The following is a 14,334-nucleotide window of genomic DNA, read 5'->3' as shown; positions in this document are numbered from 1 at the left end:
AATTAGTTTAATTAGTTTAATCAGCTGTGTTTGCTAGGGATGGGGGGAAAGTTACACTCTCTCCCCGAGGACTGTAGTTGCCCATCCCTGGTCTGGGCTAGTCTAGCCAACAAGCAAAATCTTAAAGTAAATTATGTTGTCCCATCATTCAGTGATGACAGTAATTTGTCTGATGATCATAATACCTTTCTTTATGTATTTGATGATGTGTTCTGACTACCTTGACAAACTAGTGTTATTCTATCATTTACATATTCAAATAGCTACAGTTTTCCCATCAAATCCGTTCTACATCTTGAACTGCTGCTACTGTCATTTCTCACTAGATTTATCTTGCGTTCCAAAGCTCAGCCTAACAAATTCTCTTAATTCTCCTACAAATGAACCATAACAGGACATGAATGACTGAACACCACATCCTAGTAGACCAGAAAATTGGGTGAAAAATACTCCTTTGTCCTTTCTCACATCGATGGCTAGTTGTTTTTCAGGCTAATTGTAATACACCTCAGTAGAAATTGACCTGAGTTGTAAATCAAACTTAAACCACCAGATTTATGTCCACCTGGTGCTTTTAGTGTTTCCTGTTAGTGTTCCATGCTCACTGGTAGGTTAAAGCACCATTTATTACGGACAGCGTGAGACACCTTAACTCATATCCAAAAGGGCTGACAAATGGGGCGCGCTCTAGAAGAAATTACTGAAATGGAACCGATGATTCATCTCTCATGTGTAATTGTAGAGGCACCACTTCCCCTCCTCTCTTCATCTATTTCATTTTCACATTCCCTTTATTTTTTACCTGGAGTGTTACACTTCCAAAAAGTTTTGGGACACTGGAGAATAAGAGCACCTCCTCCCAGCTGCCCACTGCACTGAGGCAAGGAAACACTGGCACCATTGATAAATCTACGATAATTTCAGTAAGCATTTTTCTAACGGCTGGCCATGCTTTCCACCTGGCTACCCCTACCCTGGCCAACAGCTCTGCACCCCCCACAGAAACTTGCCCAAGCCCCCCCCCCCCCCTCCCCTCCCCTGAGAGCCTGTTCAACCTCTTTCGTATTGTCTGAGATCCCCAAGATTGGAAAGCTGCCGCGGTCATCCCCCTCTTCAAAGGGGGTGACACTCTAGACCCAAACTGTTATAGACCTATATCCATCCTGCCCTGCTTTTCTAAAATCTTAGAAAGCCAATTTAACAAACAGATCACCTACCATTTCGAATACCACCGTACCTTCTCCACTATGCAATCTGGTTTCCGAGCTGGTCATGGGTGCACCTCAGCCATGCTCAAGGTCCTAAACGATATCATAACCGCCATCGATAAAAGACAGTACTGTGCAGCCGTCTTCATCGACCTGGCCAAGGCTTTCAACTCTTGTCAATCACCGCATTCTTATCGGCAGACTCAATAGCCTTAGTTTATCAAATGACTGCCTAACCTGGTTCACCAACTACTTCTCAGATAGAGTTCAGTGTGTCAAATCGGAGGGCCTGTTGTCTGGACCTCTGGCAGTCTCTATGGCGGTGCCACAGGGTTCAATTCTTGGGCTGACTCTTTTCTCTGTATATATCAGTGATGTCGCTCTTGCTGTGGGTGATTCTCTGATCCACCTCTATGCAGACGACACCATTCTGTTTACATCTGGCCCTTCTTTGGACACTGTGTTAACAAACCTACAAACGAGCTTCAATACCATACAACACTCCTTCCGTGGCCTCCAACTGCTTTTAAATGCTAGTAAAACTAAATGCATGCTCTTCAACCGATTGCTGCCCGCACCCGCCCACCCGACTAGCATCACTACTCTGGACGGTTCAGACTTAGAATATGTGGACAACTACAAATACCTAGGTGTCTAGTTAGACTGTAAACTCTCCTTCCAGACTCACATTAGGCATCTCCAATCCAAAATTAAATCTAGAATCGGCTTCCTATTTCGCAACAAAGCCTCCTTCACTCATTCTGCCAAACATACCCTCATAAAACTGACCATCCTACCGATCCTCAACTTCGGCGATGTCATTTACAAAACAGCCTCCAACACTCTACTCAGCAAATTGGATTTAGTCTATCACAGTGTCATCTGTTTTGTCACCAAAGGCCCATATAACACCCACCACTGCGACCTGTATGCTCTCGTTGGCTGGCCCTCGCTACATATTCATCACCAAACCCACTGGCTCCAGGTCATCTAGGTAAAGCCCTGCCTTATCTCAGCTCACTGGTCACCATATCAACACCCACCCGTAGCACGCGCTCCAGCAGGTATATTTCACTGGTCATACCCAAAGCCAACACCTCATTTGGGCGCCTTTCCTCCCAGTTCTCTGCTGCCATTGACTAGAACGAATTGTAAAAATCACTGAAGTTGGAGACATATCTCCCTCTCTAACTTTAAGCATCAGCTGTCAGAGCAGCTTACCAGTCATTGTACCTATACACAGCCCATCTGTTATTAGCACACCCAACTACCTCATCCCCATATTGTTCTTTTTGTTGTTCTTTTGCACCCCAGTATCTCTACTTGCATGTCACCATCTGCACATCTATCACTCCAGTGTTAATGCTAAATTGTAATTATTTCGCCTCTATGGCCTATTTATTGCCTTACCTCCCTAATATTACTACGTTTGCACACACTGTACATAGACTTTTCTATTGTGTTATTGACTGTACGTTTGTTTATCCCATGTGGAACTCTGTGTTGTTGTTTTTAATCGCACTGCTTTGCTTTATCTTGGCCAGGTCGCAGTTGTAAATGAGAACTTGTTCTCAACTGGCCTACCTGGTTAAATAAAGGTGCAATAAAATTTTACAAAATTAAATACAGTAGCTTCAGGGTTTTCTCCTCTTGAAAATCTCGAAAAGCCATTGTCCGGTGCTCTCTCTGAGACGCTTTTTTCTTGCCATCCATCTTCATCTTAGTGAGGTAGAAATCCATGGCCTGAATTAAAGCCTGCTGATGCTGTGAATATTTCACATCAGTCACCTGAAACTGCCTCCCAACAAATGCAACTCCGAGGACTTCTGCTCCATTCATCTTAATCAGAGGATTTTAGCAACACTTTGTCCATGAGGACACTTCCAACGCAGCCATGATGTGTCCTTTTGCCAATTCAATTTAATGACTATGCCTTATCTGTCTGTGGTTGCCCATGATGGGATAGCACTGGGATGAGTCAATGATAAATGGAAGGACGCTTTCAAACAGCAAGTGAGTTTTTAATTAATCTCAGATAATGTTAGGAATAAACACTCAGCTGTATAATTCTGTTAGGGACGACCGTCACAGTGGTTCCCAAAGCCTCATTATGAACAAAACAGTCAAGCAGTGTAGTTTTATACAATGACTTAAAGAAACTTAAATTAGCTGGGATGGCTTACCAGCTCGTCCAAAACTACCATTCGGGAAACACCGCTTTAATACAAGGTGCCTGTGCAAGGGAAATTCCTCATTGATAATCCTGTCATTGTCACAGCTACATGTAAATATATCACAGGCTCACATGGAAACTGCCAAACGTCCTGCTGTGCAAAGGGCAAACTCAGCCGATCAGACTCATTATTCAGTAATAATGATGGTCCCAGCTAGAGGGCTCTTGGAATGAAAGATGGAATGGATTGATGATATTTAAATCAAACACACATCCTGCTATTTAGGAAACTTTCATCCTGGAGCCAACAGACACAACTACAGCACACATCACAGATGGAACTACAAAGCAAAACTGCTAGATTTATTCTAACCATTGTATGGTTACCTTGATGGCTGTGGATGCTATTTGGATGTGGTGCAGCTTGCGCAAGGTGCCTTCCCTGTCGATGAAGTAGGATGCAGCCAGCTGGTGGAGTGCCTCCAGAGTCACGGCCGTACCGTTGGCCTCGCTTGCCTCCACTGTCCTACTCAACCTCCGCTTGTCCACAAAGATCCTTAACGACTCCTCCCCTAAACACAAACAAGGGCACAGAATGGCGCAGAATATGCACTGAGAACTGGGCCGGGAATAGTCCACATCCAACACGACACCTATACAGCACAGAGAGAATGTGTTTCTGAAGCTGAGAATCAGCAGCATACAGATTGAGTGGAAAGAAATAGGCCTTCCAATCATTACACCAATAAATAAAATGTTTATTATTCTTACCCCCCAGGGTGGCTGAGAGTAGGAAGTGTGTTCCGTACTTCCTGATGATGCTGTCTGTGATAGAGCTGAGGCTGGGCCGTCTGCCCAGGTGCCTTATGGTCTGAAGGAACTCGGGGTCCAGAGGCAGAGCCAGACCATTGTTATCCTGTCTCTCTAGAGCCAGGCTGTTCACCTTCCAGCGGCCAAACTCCCTGCAATGTCACACACAAACATTAGTACGCACACACACACAAACAAACTCACAGGCAGGGATGCACACACACACACACACTGGCAGGGCACACTCCATTAGCAAACACCCTCTATCATAGTCATAGTGAAGAGAGAGAAAAAGGGCTCAAGAGCATGTTACAGCCAGACCCAGCCCACAACCCCAGTGCCCTCTGCCATAATGAAGAGTGGACCATCTAAAGGTCTGCAGAGGCCCTGGCCCCGCCCCAGGATGAGGCCAATGTCTATCTGTGCTTTGAGTATTGAAAGAAGAATAAAACATAGGATTATACTGTTCTAATTGCAGAGTGGACAGAAGGACACAGCTTGGGCTGCATTAGAAGACTCATATTCAGATTCGGGCCATGCTGGGTGGAAGATATCATGTCTGCCACATCAACTCCGGTGACATTTGGATCTTTATGTGCCATTTCCTAAAAGATGAATGGTGCCATGCTGTTTTCAATGTGTTCTGATAATTGCTCTGTGCCTATCATGAAAACACTGTCCTTCCCCAACACTTTTTACACAATGGTGCAATCTCGGTTGTGTAGAGTGGCTTGTGATGCCCTGCGGCTGGACTGGTTTGTAATCACTGGGGAAGACATTCTGCTCAAAGGGCGCAAGCACACACACCACACACACACACACACACACACACACACACACACACACCACACGACACACACACACACACACACACACTGTGCTGATGAGCTGCTCTCAAGGGTCCTCTGTAGAGGCTAAGACCCTCTGATGAGGATAAAGGGTCTTGATATCCATGCTGGCAGAGCAGGGTTCCAATGGTTTTTATCTAGATTACCATGTGGCTCAAATAGCCCATAATAACCAGGGTTTAGTGGTCAAGCCTGGTATGGAAAGGATAATTGTAAAGCTGTCAGACATGAGTGCTGCTGAGGTGTATTATTCCATTATAAGCAGTCCATGTTGCGAGTGTTCCACCACAGCAAGGATACTATATCTATAACTCACATTTCTATGTGAATTTGGTCAGATCGGCCAAAAAGTTACATATTGCAGCTTTAACACCAGTGGGATTGCAATTGACACCACGTGGTGAATAAACGAAGTGTTAAATGAATCACTTTGGAATCAACATTATGTGGTGTTGTTACTCAACTGTGTTGAGTTCATTTCCATTAACCCTGAGTAAAAAAAGACGTGGAAGGGGTCTTGTTCATATTTTCCCAGAATGCTTTGTTGCAGGTTTATTTTTAGAAACTTATTTTAATATCTGTGTTTCTGCATAAACATTGATTATCTGAACTGAACTAATCCAATCTGTAATTGCACCTGTTACTGAGATGGTTGTTACAATTTAGATGGTTTAGGTAGTCTTTTTTGTATAAAGTCCTTCACAATAGCAGTCATTTTGAATACAGGTTGTGGGTGATAAAATATTCAAATTGTTGGATATTCTTACTCTGGCTGGATTCCGATAGGAATTACTAATCACTTCACAAACCATCTTATTGTGACTTGGAGGTTTGATGTGGCCCATGAGCCAAGAGTTTCAGATCACAATGTTGAGGATAACTAGGCCATAACTAAAGTCATTATGAAATGTACAGAGTATACAAAACATTAAGAACAGTTCCTTCCATGACATAGACTGACCAGGTGAATCCAGGTGAAAGTTATGATCTCATATTGATGTCACTTGTTAAATCCACTTCAATCAGAGTAGATGATGGGGAGGAGACAGGTTAAAGAATAATTGAGACAATTGAGACATTGTCACGAACCGGCTCAAAGCTCGTAACAAAAGGGAGAACATGGAGACAAGGAATAACAAAATATATATTTATTAACAAAGGTAACCTATATACAAATAAACATAGTGTGTCCGCATGGAGAGAGTCTCTTCAATGAATGTGGCAGAGATCTATTTATCATGGGACACACCCGGGCCCAGGTGTTTCCCATGTAGTTGACGACCCTCCCAGCTCCGCCCACTGGCATCCTAATAAGGAAACAAGAGCAAAGAGAGAGAATACGGCAGACAGAGTGGGAGGGTCGTCACAACATGGATTGTATATTGTCGTGGAAATTCTAATCAATAATGAGGAGAGACAAGGTCAATCACCAATCAGGATATTACTTTATTCAAACCTTATTAACCTGTTATGGCTAGGGGGCAGTATTTTCACGGCTGGATAAAAAACGTACCCGATTTAATCTGGTTACTACTCCTGCCCAGTAACTAGAATATGCATATAATTATTGGCTTTGGATAGAAAACACTCCAAAGTTTCTAAAACTGTTTGAATGGTGTCTGTGAGTATAACAGAACTCAAATGGCAGGTCAAAACCTGAGAGATTCCTTTACAGGAAGTGGCCTGTCTGACCATTTCTTGAACTTCTTTGCCATCTCTATCTTTTACAAAGGATCTCTGCTCTAACGTGACACTTCCTACGTCTTCCATGGGCGCTCAGAACCCGGGAAAAACCTGAATGTCGTCATCCCAGCCCCAGGCTGAAACACCTTATCGCCTTTCTCAAGTGGCCGATCAAGGGACTGTGGGCTTAGGCGCGTGCCCTGGCCGCCCCCGTCTTTGTGATTTTTCCTCTGTTTGCCGAAAAGGAGATTCCCGGTCGGAATATTATCGCTTTTTTACGAGATAAATTGCATAAAAATTGATTTTAAACAGCGGTTGACATGCTTGGAAGTACGGTAATGGAATATTTAGAATTTTTTTGTCACGAATTGCACCATGCGTGCGACCCTGATTTACCATTTCGGATAGTTTCTGGAACGCACGAACAAAACGCCGCTATTCGGATATAACGATGGATTATTTGGGACCAAACCAACATTTGTTATTGAAGTAGCAGTCCTGGGAGTGCATTCTGACGAAGACAACAAAGGTAATAACATTTTTGTTATAGTAAATCTGATTTTGGTGAAGGCTAAACTTGCCGGGTGTCTAAATAGTGTCACGTCCTGGCCAGTATAAGGTTAATTGTTTTTGTAGTTTGGTCAGGACGTGGCAGAGGGTATTTGTTTTATGTGGTTCGGGGTGGTGTGTTTGTGTAAAGGGGTGTTTGATTTAGTATTTCCGGGTTTTTGGTTGATGGTCTATGTCTTTGTAGTCTATGGTTAGTCTGGTGTGTGTGTTTCTATGTTTGGTTAATTGGGGTTGGGACTCTCAGTTGAAGGCAGGTGTTGTCTATCTGCCTTTGATTGAGAGTCCCATATATTAGGGTGTGTTTGTGTGTGTGTGTTTTGTGGGTGATTGTTCTGTGCTTAGCCATGTGCCTAGTCAGACTGTTATTGTCGTTCGTTCGTTTTTCGTGTTTGTTATTTTTGTATGTTCATTTTGAGAGTAATTAAAAATCAAGATGAGCATTCACATACCTGCTGCGTTTTGGTCTTCCATTTCTACCAACGACAACCGTGACAGAATCACCCACCACTCAAGGACCAAGCAGCAGAAGAAGGAGTAGAGGGACTTCGAGTTGGACTGGCGGGAGAAATGGACCTGGGAGGAAGTTCTGGACGGGGCCGGACCTTGGCACCAGGCTGAGGATTATCGCCGCCCGCAGTGGGAAATTGAGGCAGCCAAGGCAGAGAGGCGTAGGTACGAGGCCAAGTACGCGCTGAGGGAGAAGCACGAGAGGCACCCCCAAGAATTTTTTTTGGGGGGGCACACGGTAGTTTGGCTAGGCGTAAGAAGAGCCGGAAGCCAGCTACCCGTGGTTATATGGAGGAGCGTATGGGGTGGAGAGCGCTATGTTTCGCTGAGGAGCGCACTCTCTCACCCATACGCACGCACAGTCCGGTGCGCGTTATTCCAGCCCCTCGCAGGTGCCGTGCTAGAGCGGGCATCCAGCCTGGTAGGAGGATGCCTGCGCAGCGCATCTGGTCGCCGGTACGCCTCCGAGGACCAGGCTACCCAACTCCCGCTCTACGCACGGCTACCATCAGGCCCCTGCACAGCCCAGTCTGCCCTGTACGAGCACCCCGCTCTTACAGGGCTACTAGTTCCATCCAGCCAAGACGGGTTGTGCAGGAGGTAAGATCGAGACCGACTGTGCGCCTCCATAGCCCTGGGTTTCCAGCTCCTGTCTCTCGTGCGGACCCGGAAGTGCGTCAACCCAGTCCGACTCGTCCTGTTCCCGCTCCCCGCACTAGCCTGGAGGTGCGTGTACATAATCTGGTAAGCCCAGTACCAGCACCACGCACCAGGCTACAAGTGCGTCAACCCAGCCACGCCAGTCAACAGTCACCAGAGCTGCCCGCCAGTCAACAGTCGTCACCAGAGCTGCCCGCCAGTCAACAGTCGTCACCAGAGCTGCCCGCCAGTCAACAGTCGTCACCAGAGCTGCCCGCCAGTCAACAGTCGTCACCAGAGCTGCCCGCCAGTCAACAGTCGTCACCAGAGCTGCCCGCCAGTCAACAGTCGTCAGAGCTGCCCGCCAGTCAACAGTCGTCAGAGCTGCCCGCCAGTCAACAGTCGTCAGAGCTGCCCGCCAGTCAACAGTCGCCAGAGAGGTCAGACTGCGCTGAACTGCCGGAGTGGCCAGACTGTGCTGAACTGCCGGAGTGGCCAGACTGTGCTGAACTGCCGGAGTGGCCAGACTGCGCTGAACTGCCGGAGTGGCCAGACTGTCCCGAACTGCCAGACTGCCCAGACTGTCCCGAACTGCCAGACTGCCCAGACTGTCCCGAACTGCCAGACTGCCCAGACTGTCCCGAACTGCCAGACTGCCCAGACTGTCCCGAACTGCCAGACTGGCCCGACAGCCCCCCGGCGATGCCAGACTGGCCCGACTGCCCCTCGGCGATGCCAGAGTGGCCCGACAGCCTGGAACGGCCGGAACCAGAGCCACCTCCAGAAATAGGTGGGTTGGGGAGGGGGGGTGGAGCACAGTGCCGTCGTTGACAGCAGACACCCTCCCTTCCCTCCCTTTTGAAAAGGGGATTTTTTTTTGGTGTTGCTTGGGGTTATTTTTTGTTAAGGTGCTTCTGGGGTAGCACCTTTAAGGGGGGGGTACTGTCACGTCCTGGCCAGTATAAGGTTAATTGTTTTTGTAGTTTGGTCAGGACGTGGCAGAGGGTATTTGTTTTATGTGGTTCGGGGTGGTGTGTTTGTGTAAAGGGGTGTTTGATTTAGTATTTCCGGGTTTTTGGTTGATGGTCTATGTGTTTGTAGTCTATGGTTAGTCTGGTGTGTGTGTTTCTATGTTTGGTTAATTGGGGTTAGGACTCTCAGTTGAAGGCAGGTGTTGTCTATCTGCCTTTGATTGAGAGTCCCATATATTAGGGTTTGTGTGTGTGTTTTGTGTGTGATTGTTCTGTGCTTAGCCGTGTGCCTAGTCAGACTGTTATTGTCGTTCGTTCATTCGTTTTTCGTGTTTGTTATTTTTGTATGTTCATTTTGAGAGTAATTAAAAATCAAGATGAGCATTCACATACCTGCTGCGTTTTGGTCCTCATTCACCGACGACAAACATGACAAATAGCTAGCCCGTGATGGCTGGGCTATGTACTTAGAATATTGCAAAATGTGCTTTCACCAAAAAGCTATTTTAAAATCGGACATATTTAGTGCATAGAGGAGTTCTGTATCTATAATTCTTAAAATAATTGTTAAGCTTTTTGTGAACGTTTATCGTGAGTAATTTAGTAAATTGTTAGTAAATTCCCCGGAAGTTTGCGGGGGGTATGCTAGTTCTGAACGTCACATGCTAATGTAAAAAGCTGTTTTTTGATATAAATATGAACTTGATTGAACAAAACATGCATGTATTGTATAACATCATTTCCTAGGGTTGTCATCTGATGAAGATCATCAAAGGTTAGTGCTGCATTTAGCTGTCTTCTGGGTTTTTGTGACATTATATGCTAGCTTGAAAAATGGGTGTCTGATTATTTCTGGCTAGGTACTCTGCTGACATAATCTAATGTTTTGCTTTCGCTGTAAAGCCTTTTTGAAATCGGACAGTGTGGTTAGATAAAGGAGAGTCTTGTCTTTAAAATGCTGTGAAATAGTCATATGTTTGAAAAATTGAAGTTTTTGTATTTTTTAGGAATTTGTAATTCGCGCCCCGCCTATCATTGGATATTGGAGCAGGTGTTCCGCTAGCGGAACGTCTAGATGTAAGAGGTTAATAAGGGAGCATAGAGCAATTGCTTCCACAATATTGAGGCTGGTCGACTCAACACTCCCAAGTGTTGTGGCGAGCAGCTCTGATACAAGTAATAAAACATATATTTAATATCAAAGATACACCATCTTGGTCTACATGACAAACAACAGATGCATGGAATGGGTCACAAGGTGAGACTTGATATATGAGAAAGGAGTATCCCCCAGCCAGATAGCATTTGTTATGAAGATTGTTCTTATTGTACAGAGTTTGGCCCCTAAGACAAGGCTCTGATCTCGTCCCTTGTACTTCACAGTACAGAAACACCAACTCATTCTATGGCGTAAATCAAATGTAAAGTGCTGAGGGGAGTGAGTCTCTGGGTCATACACTATCCCAGGATAGGTGACGTACAATTGTACATCAGAGATGACGAACAATTGTCCAGACACTACCCCACACATCTTGTGTCAGACCTTACCTTCCCCAAGGCCAAAGGAGGGCGTGACTGGCACACAAACATTGTGGACACAAGTAATTGGTTCCCCGTTAATCAAGCCATACATTCACATAGTTTAAAATAGGTAAAGACACATTCACATATGAAGACAATGTTCCCTCCTGTCCTCTTTTCTATCTGATATTCTGCATAGCACCAGGGACATGTGATAGACAAGTCTGACTTCTCCCCTCTCTGGACCCCAGGTGACTGAGACCCATATTAGGGAAGAAGTGCAACTCTACGGACAATTCCTTCAACCTCATGGCTTGGTTTTTGCTCTGACATGCACTGTCAACTGTGGAACCTTATATAGACAGTTTTGTGCCTTTCCATATCATGCCCAATCAATTGAATTCACCCCAGGTGGACTCCAATCAAGTTTTAGAAACATCTCAAGGATGATCAATGGAAACAGGTTGCACCTGAGCTCAATTTAGAGTCTCATAGCAAAGGGTCTGAATACTTATGTAAATAAGGTGATTCTGATTTTATTGTGAATACATTTTAAAAAATGCCTAAAATCCTGTTTATGCTTTCTCATTATGGGGTATTGTGTGTAGAGTGATGAGGAAAACATGTTAATACATTTTAGAATAAGGCTATAATGTAACAAAATGTGGGGAAAATGAAGGGGTCTGAATACTTTCAAAACATACTGTTTAGTCATAAGGGTTTACTTTTAATTCAAACACATTCACTTAGGCAGTTACTTGGTAAAGGCTTCAGGAATAGAAGTTATTGAATGCAACAACCATGTCTCTGTCACTTACAAACACAGTCATGGGTGGGTGTCTCTCACATTCACTTGAAAGGCATGCTGGAAAATATGCAAATAAAGCTTTACAAACTACAATATTAAAACACTGTGAGTGTAAAAATTCTGATCTCATATGTGCTGTGTAGGCACGCATGCTGATGTGATGTTACACACTGCCATTACACTGGGTGTTCTGTCATGGAATTTACAACAAGCAGATATGCACGCATATATACACTCGCGCACACACACAGCAACACTCATTTTTTTCTGGAGAGAACCCCCCAGGAGTCCGGGCTAACTGTCAATCAAATTCTCACCAATGAGAATTTCCCCAGAGGAAAAAACAAGTGAAAAAATAAAGGAGCCAACAGGAATCAGTTCATTAGGGCCTGTTTCATGACGGATTTCTCTATAACGAGGGGCCATTACTGGTACTCCTTCCACTAAGCTGAGGGGGAGAAAGGGAGGGAGGGAGAGGGAACAAGGGAATAAAGGAGCGAGGGAGTGGAGGAGAGCTTAACCGTAATCGACACAAAGCTTCTGGGGATTTCTGATGGACATTTATGGATTCCGCTGCAGGTTAGCAAGGACACACGCACACACATACACACATACAGGCGGGTTAGCTGGGCAATTCCACCACTGGCCCCTGGCAGTATGTGAGCAACAGGGATTCCAACTAGTGTGTGTGAGTGTCAGACCTAGGTTCAAATACATATGTATTTAGTATTAGTTATTTTAAATACTTGTTTTAGTATTTTCAAATACATATCCCAAAACAATTTATTTTCTTTGAATATTTGAATGGTTACTTGTAAAAACCAAATAGTTTACCAAAAATACTTTCAAAGACTTTCCTGGGGAACTATTTGAAACCCTTTCAAACACATTTTCCCAAAACATATTTTAAATACACTCAAATACTCTGCTCTCGAAGTTGCACAAAAAATAAAATATTTATTTAAAATTCTATAAGTGCATGGTTGCTTCTTTTGCTAATTTTGAAGATGACACATCCTCTAAATAAGAGTATTCTGGTGATGAAGAGGAGGAAGGTCTGCAACCTGTAAGTTCCATTCACCTTGATGAAGTTCACTTTTCACAGCATGAACGTTGCTATACTCACACAATACTGCTCACCATTAAAGATTGCCTTCAATCTGTATATAACCTTATGAAAGCCGTTTCCAAAGACGTTAAACATACTCCGGGTTGAAACATAGTGCCCGGGGAAAAACCAGCTAGGAGCGTCAATACAAAACACGTAACAAAACAAATGAACAATGAAAAATGGAGCGGAGATGGCTAGAAGGCCGGTGACGTTGACCGCGGAACGTCGCCCGAACAAGGAGGGGAGCCGACTTCGGCGGAAGTCGTGACAGACCCCAAACTTTTGAACATTAGTGTATGCCAAATATTTATTTTAAAATACTGTCTTTAAAATATTTTCAACGATATGTATTTGAAGTAATTGTAAATACATACCAATATTTTACAAATTGTATTTTGAAAAACATTCCAATATTCAACTACTTTTCTTTCAAATAAAGCTTATCTTATTACTTGTTGTCAAATGTATTGAAAAGTAATTGAAATACCTGAAATAGTATTTGAACCCAGGTCGTTGTGTGTGTATATGTATCTGTCAGCCACCTCACTGAGTGCTGGGGTAATGTGAAATCAGAGAGGAAGAACCAGCTACAGGGATCCTAGGACACTAACTCTCTCCCTCTCTCTCTCTATCACACACACACAGTATAGCTTATACTGTACAATCTGTGCTCTTTTACAAGTTGAATATATTATTTCACTACTACTGTACTCTGTGTTTAGTCTAATTTGACACTGATCCCTCTGAATGTTCAACGTGCACAACGTGGATCAGCAACAGAAGAATACTTTTCTATTTTCAGATCAGGAAGAAAGATCCTTTTGCTTGCAAAGACTTCAAAGTCGCCATACCTGAAGTCAAAGTAAAGAGCCAAAAGAGAGAGAGAAAGAGCTGAGATGAAGAGATGAAAAATAGAGCGAGAGAACAAAGGGAGAGATATGAAAGGAGGGAGAGATGAGAGAGATACTGTCATGTCCTGACCAGTAAAGGGGTATTTTGTCATTGTAGTATGGTCAGGGCGTGGCAGGGGGTGTTTGTTTAGTGTGTTTTGGGGTTTTTTGTTCTAGGGGATTTCGGTTCTAGTTTTCATTTTCTATGTTTCGTTTTCCAGGTTTGGCCGAGTGTGGTTTCCAATCACAGGCAGGTGTCTTTCGTTGTCTCTGATTGGAAGCCATACTTAGGCAGCCTGTTTTCCTTTGGGTTTTGTGGGTGGTTATTTTCCGTTATAGTCTGTGAACCTTACGGAACTGTTTGCTGTCGTTTGTTTTTTCTTTGTTTAAGTGGTCTCTTAAAATAAATAAGTAAGAATGAGCACTATACCCGCTGTGCCTTGGTCTGTCCTTAACGACGCTTGTGACAGATACGAATGACAGACGAGAGAGCAATACGAAAGCAAGATAGAGACAAAAGAGAGGGAAACGAAAGAGAAAGAGGAGAGAGGGGAAAGCAAGAGAGACGCCAGAGAGAGACGCCAGAGAGATGAGA

General features: G+C 44.2%; 1 protein-coding gene across 1 annotated transcript in view; it reads right to left on the bottom strand.

Annotated features, from left to right (window-relative positions):
• LOC106584145 (BMP/retinoic acid-inducible neural-specific protein 3) overlaps nt 1-14,334 on the bottom strand; it is a 97,356-nt gene that overhangs the window by 35,689 nt on the left and 47,333 nt on the right. Inside the window, exons 3-4 of the mRNA XM_014169064.3 lie at nt 4,153-4,343; nt 3,769-3,953 (exon numbers count right to left, since the gene is read on the bottom strand). Of these exons, the coding sequence (XP_014024539.1) occupies nt 3,769-3,953; nt 4,153-4,343 (376 nt within the window). The remainder of the gene's footprint in view (nt 1-3,768; nt 3,954-4,152; nt 4,344-14,334) is intronic.

Source organism: Salmo salar, chromosome 23 (genome assembly GCF_965601325.2).
Source record: "Salmo salar chromosome 23, fSalSal1, whole genome shotgun sequence".
Lineage (NCBI taxonomy): Eukaryota > Metazoa > Chordata > Actinopteri > Salmoniformes > Salmonidae > Salmo > Salmo salar.
Note: the sequence above shows the minus strand (reverse complement) of the source record. Positions and strands in the feature narration are given on the sequence as shown.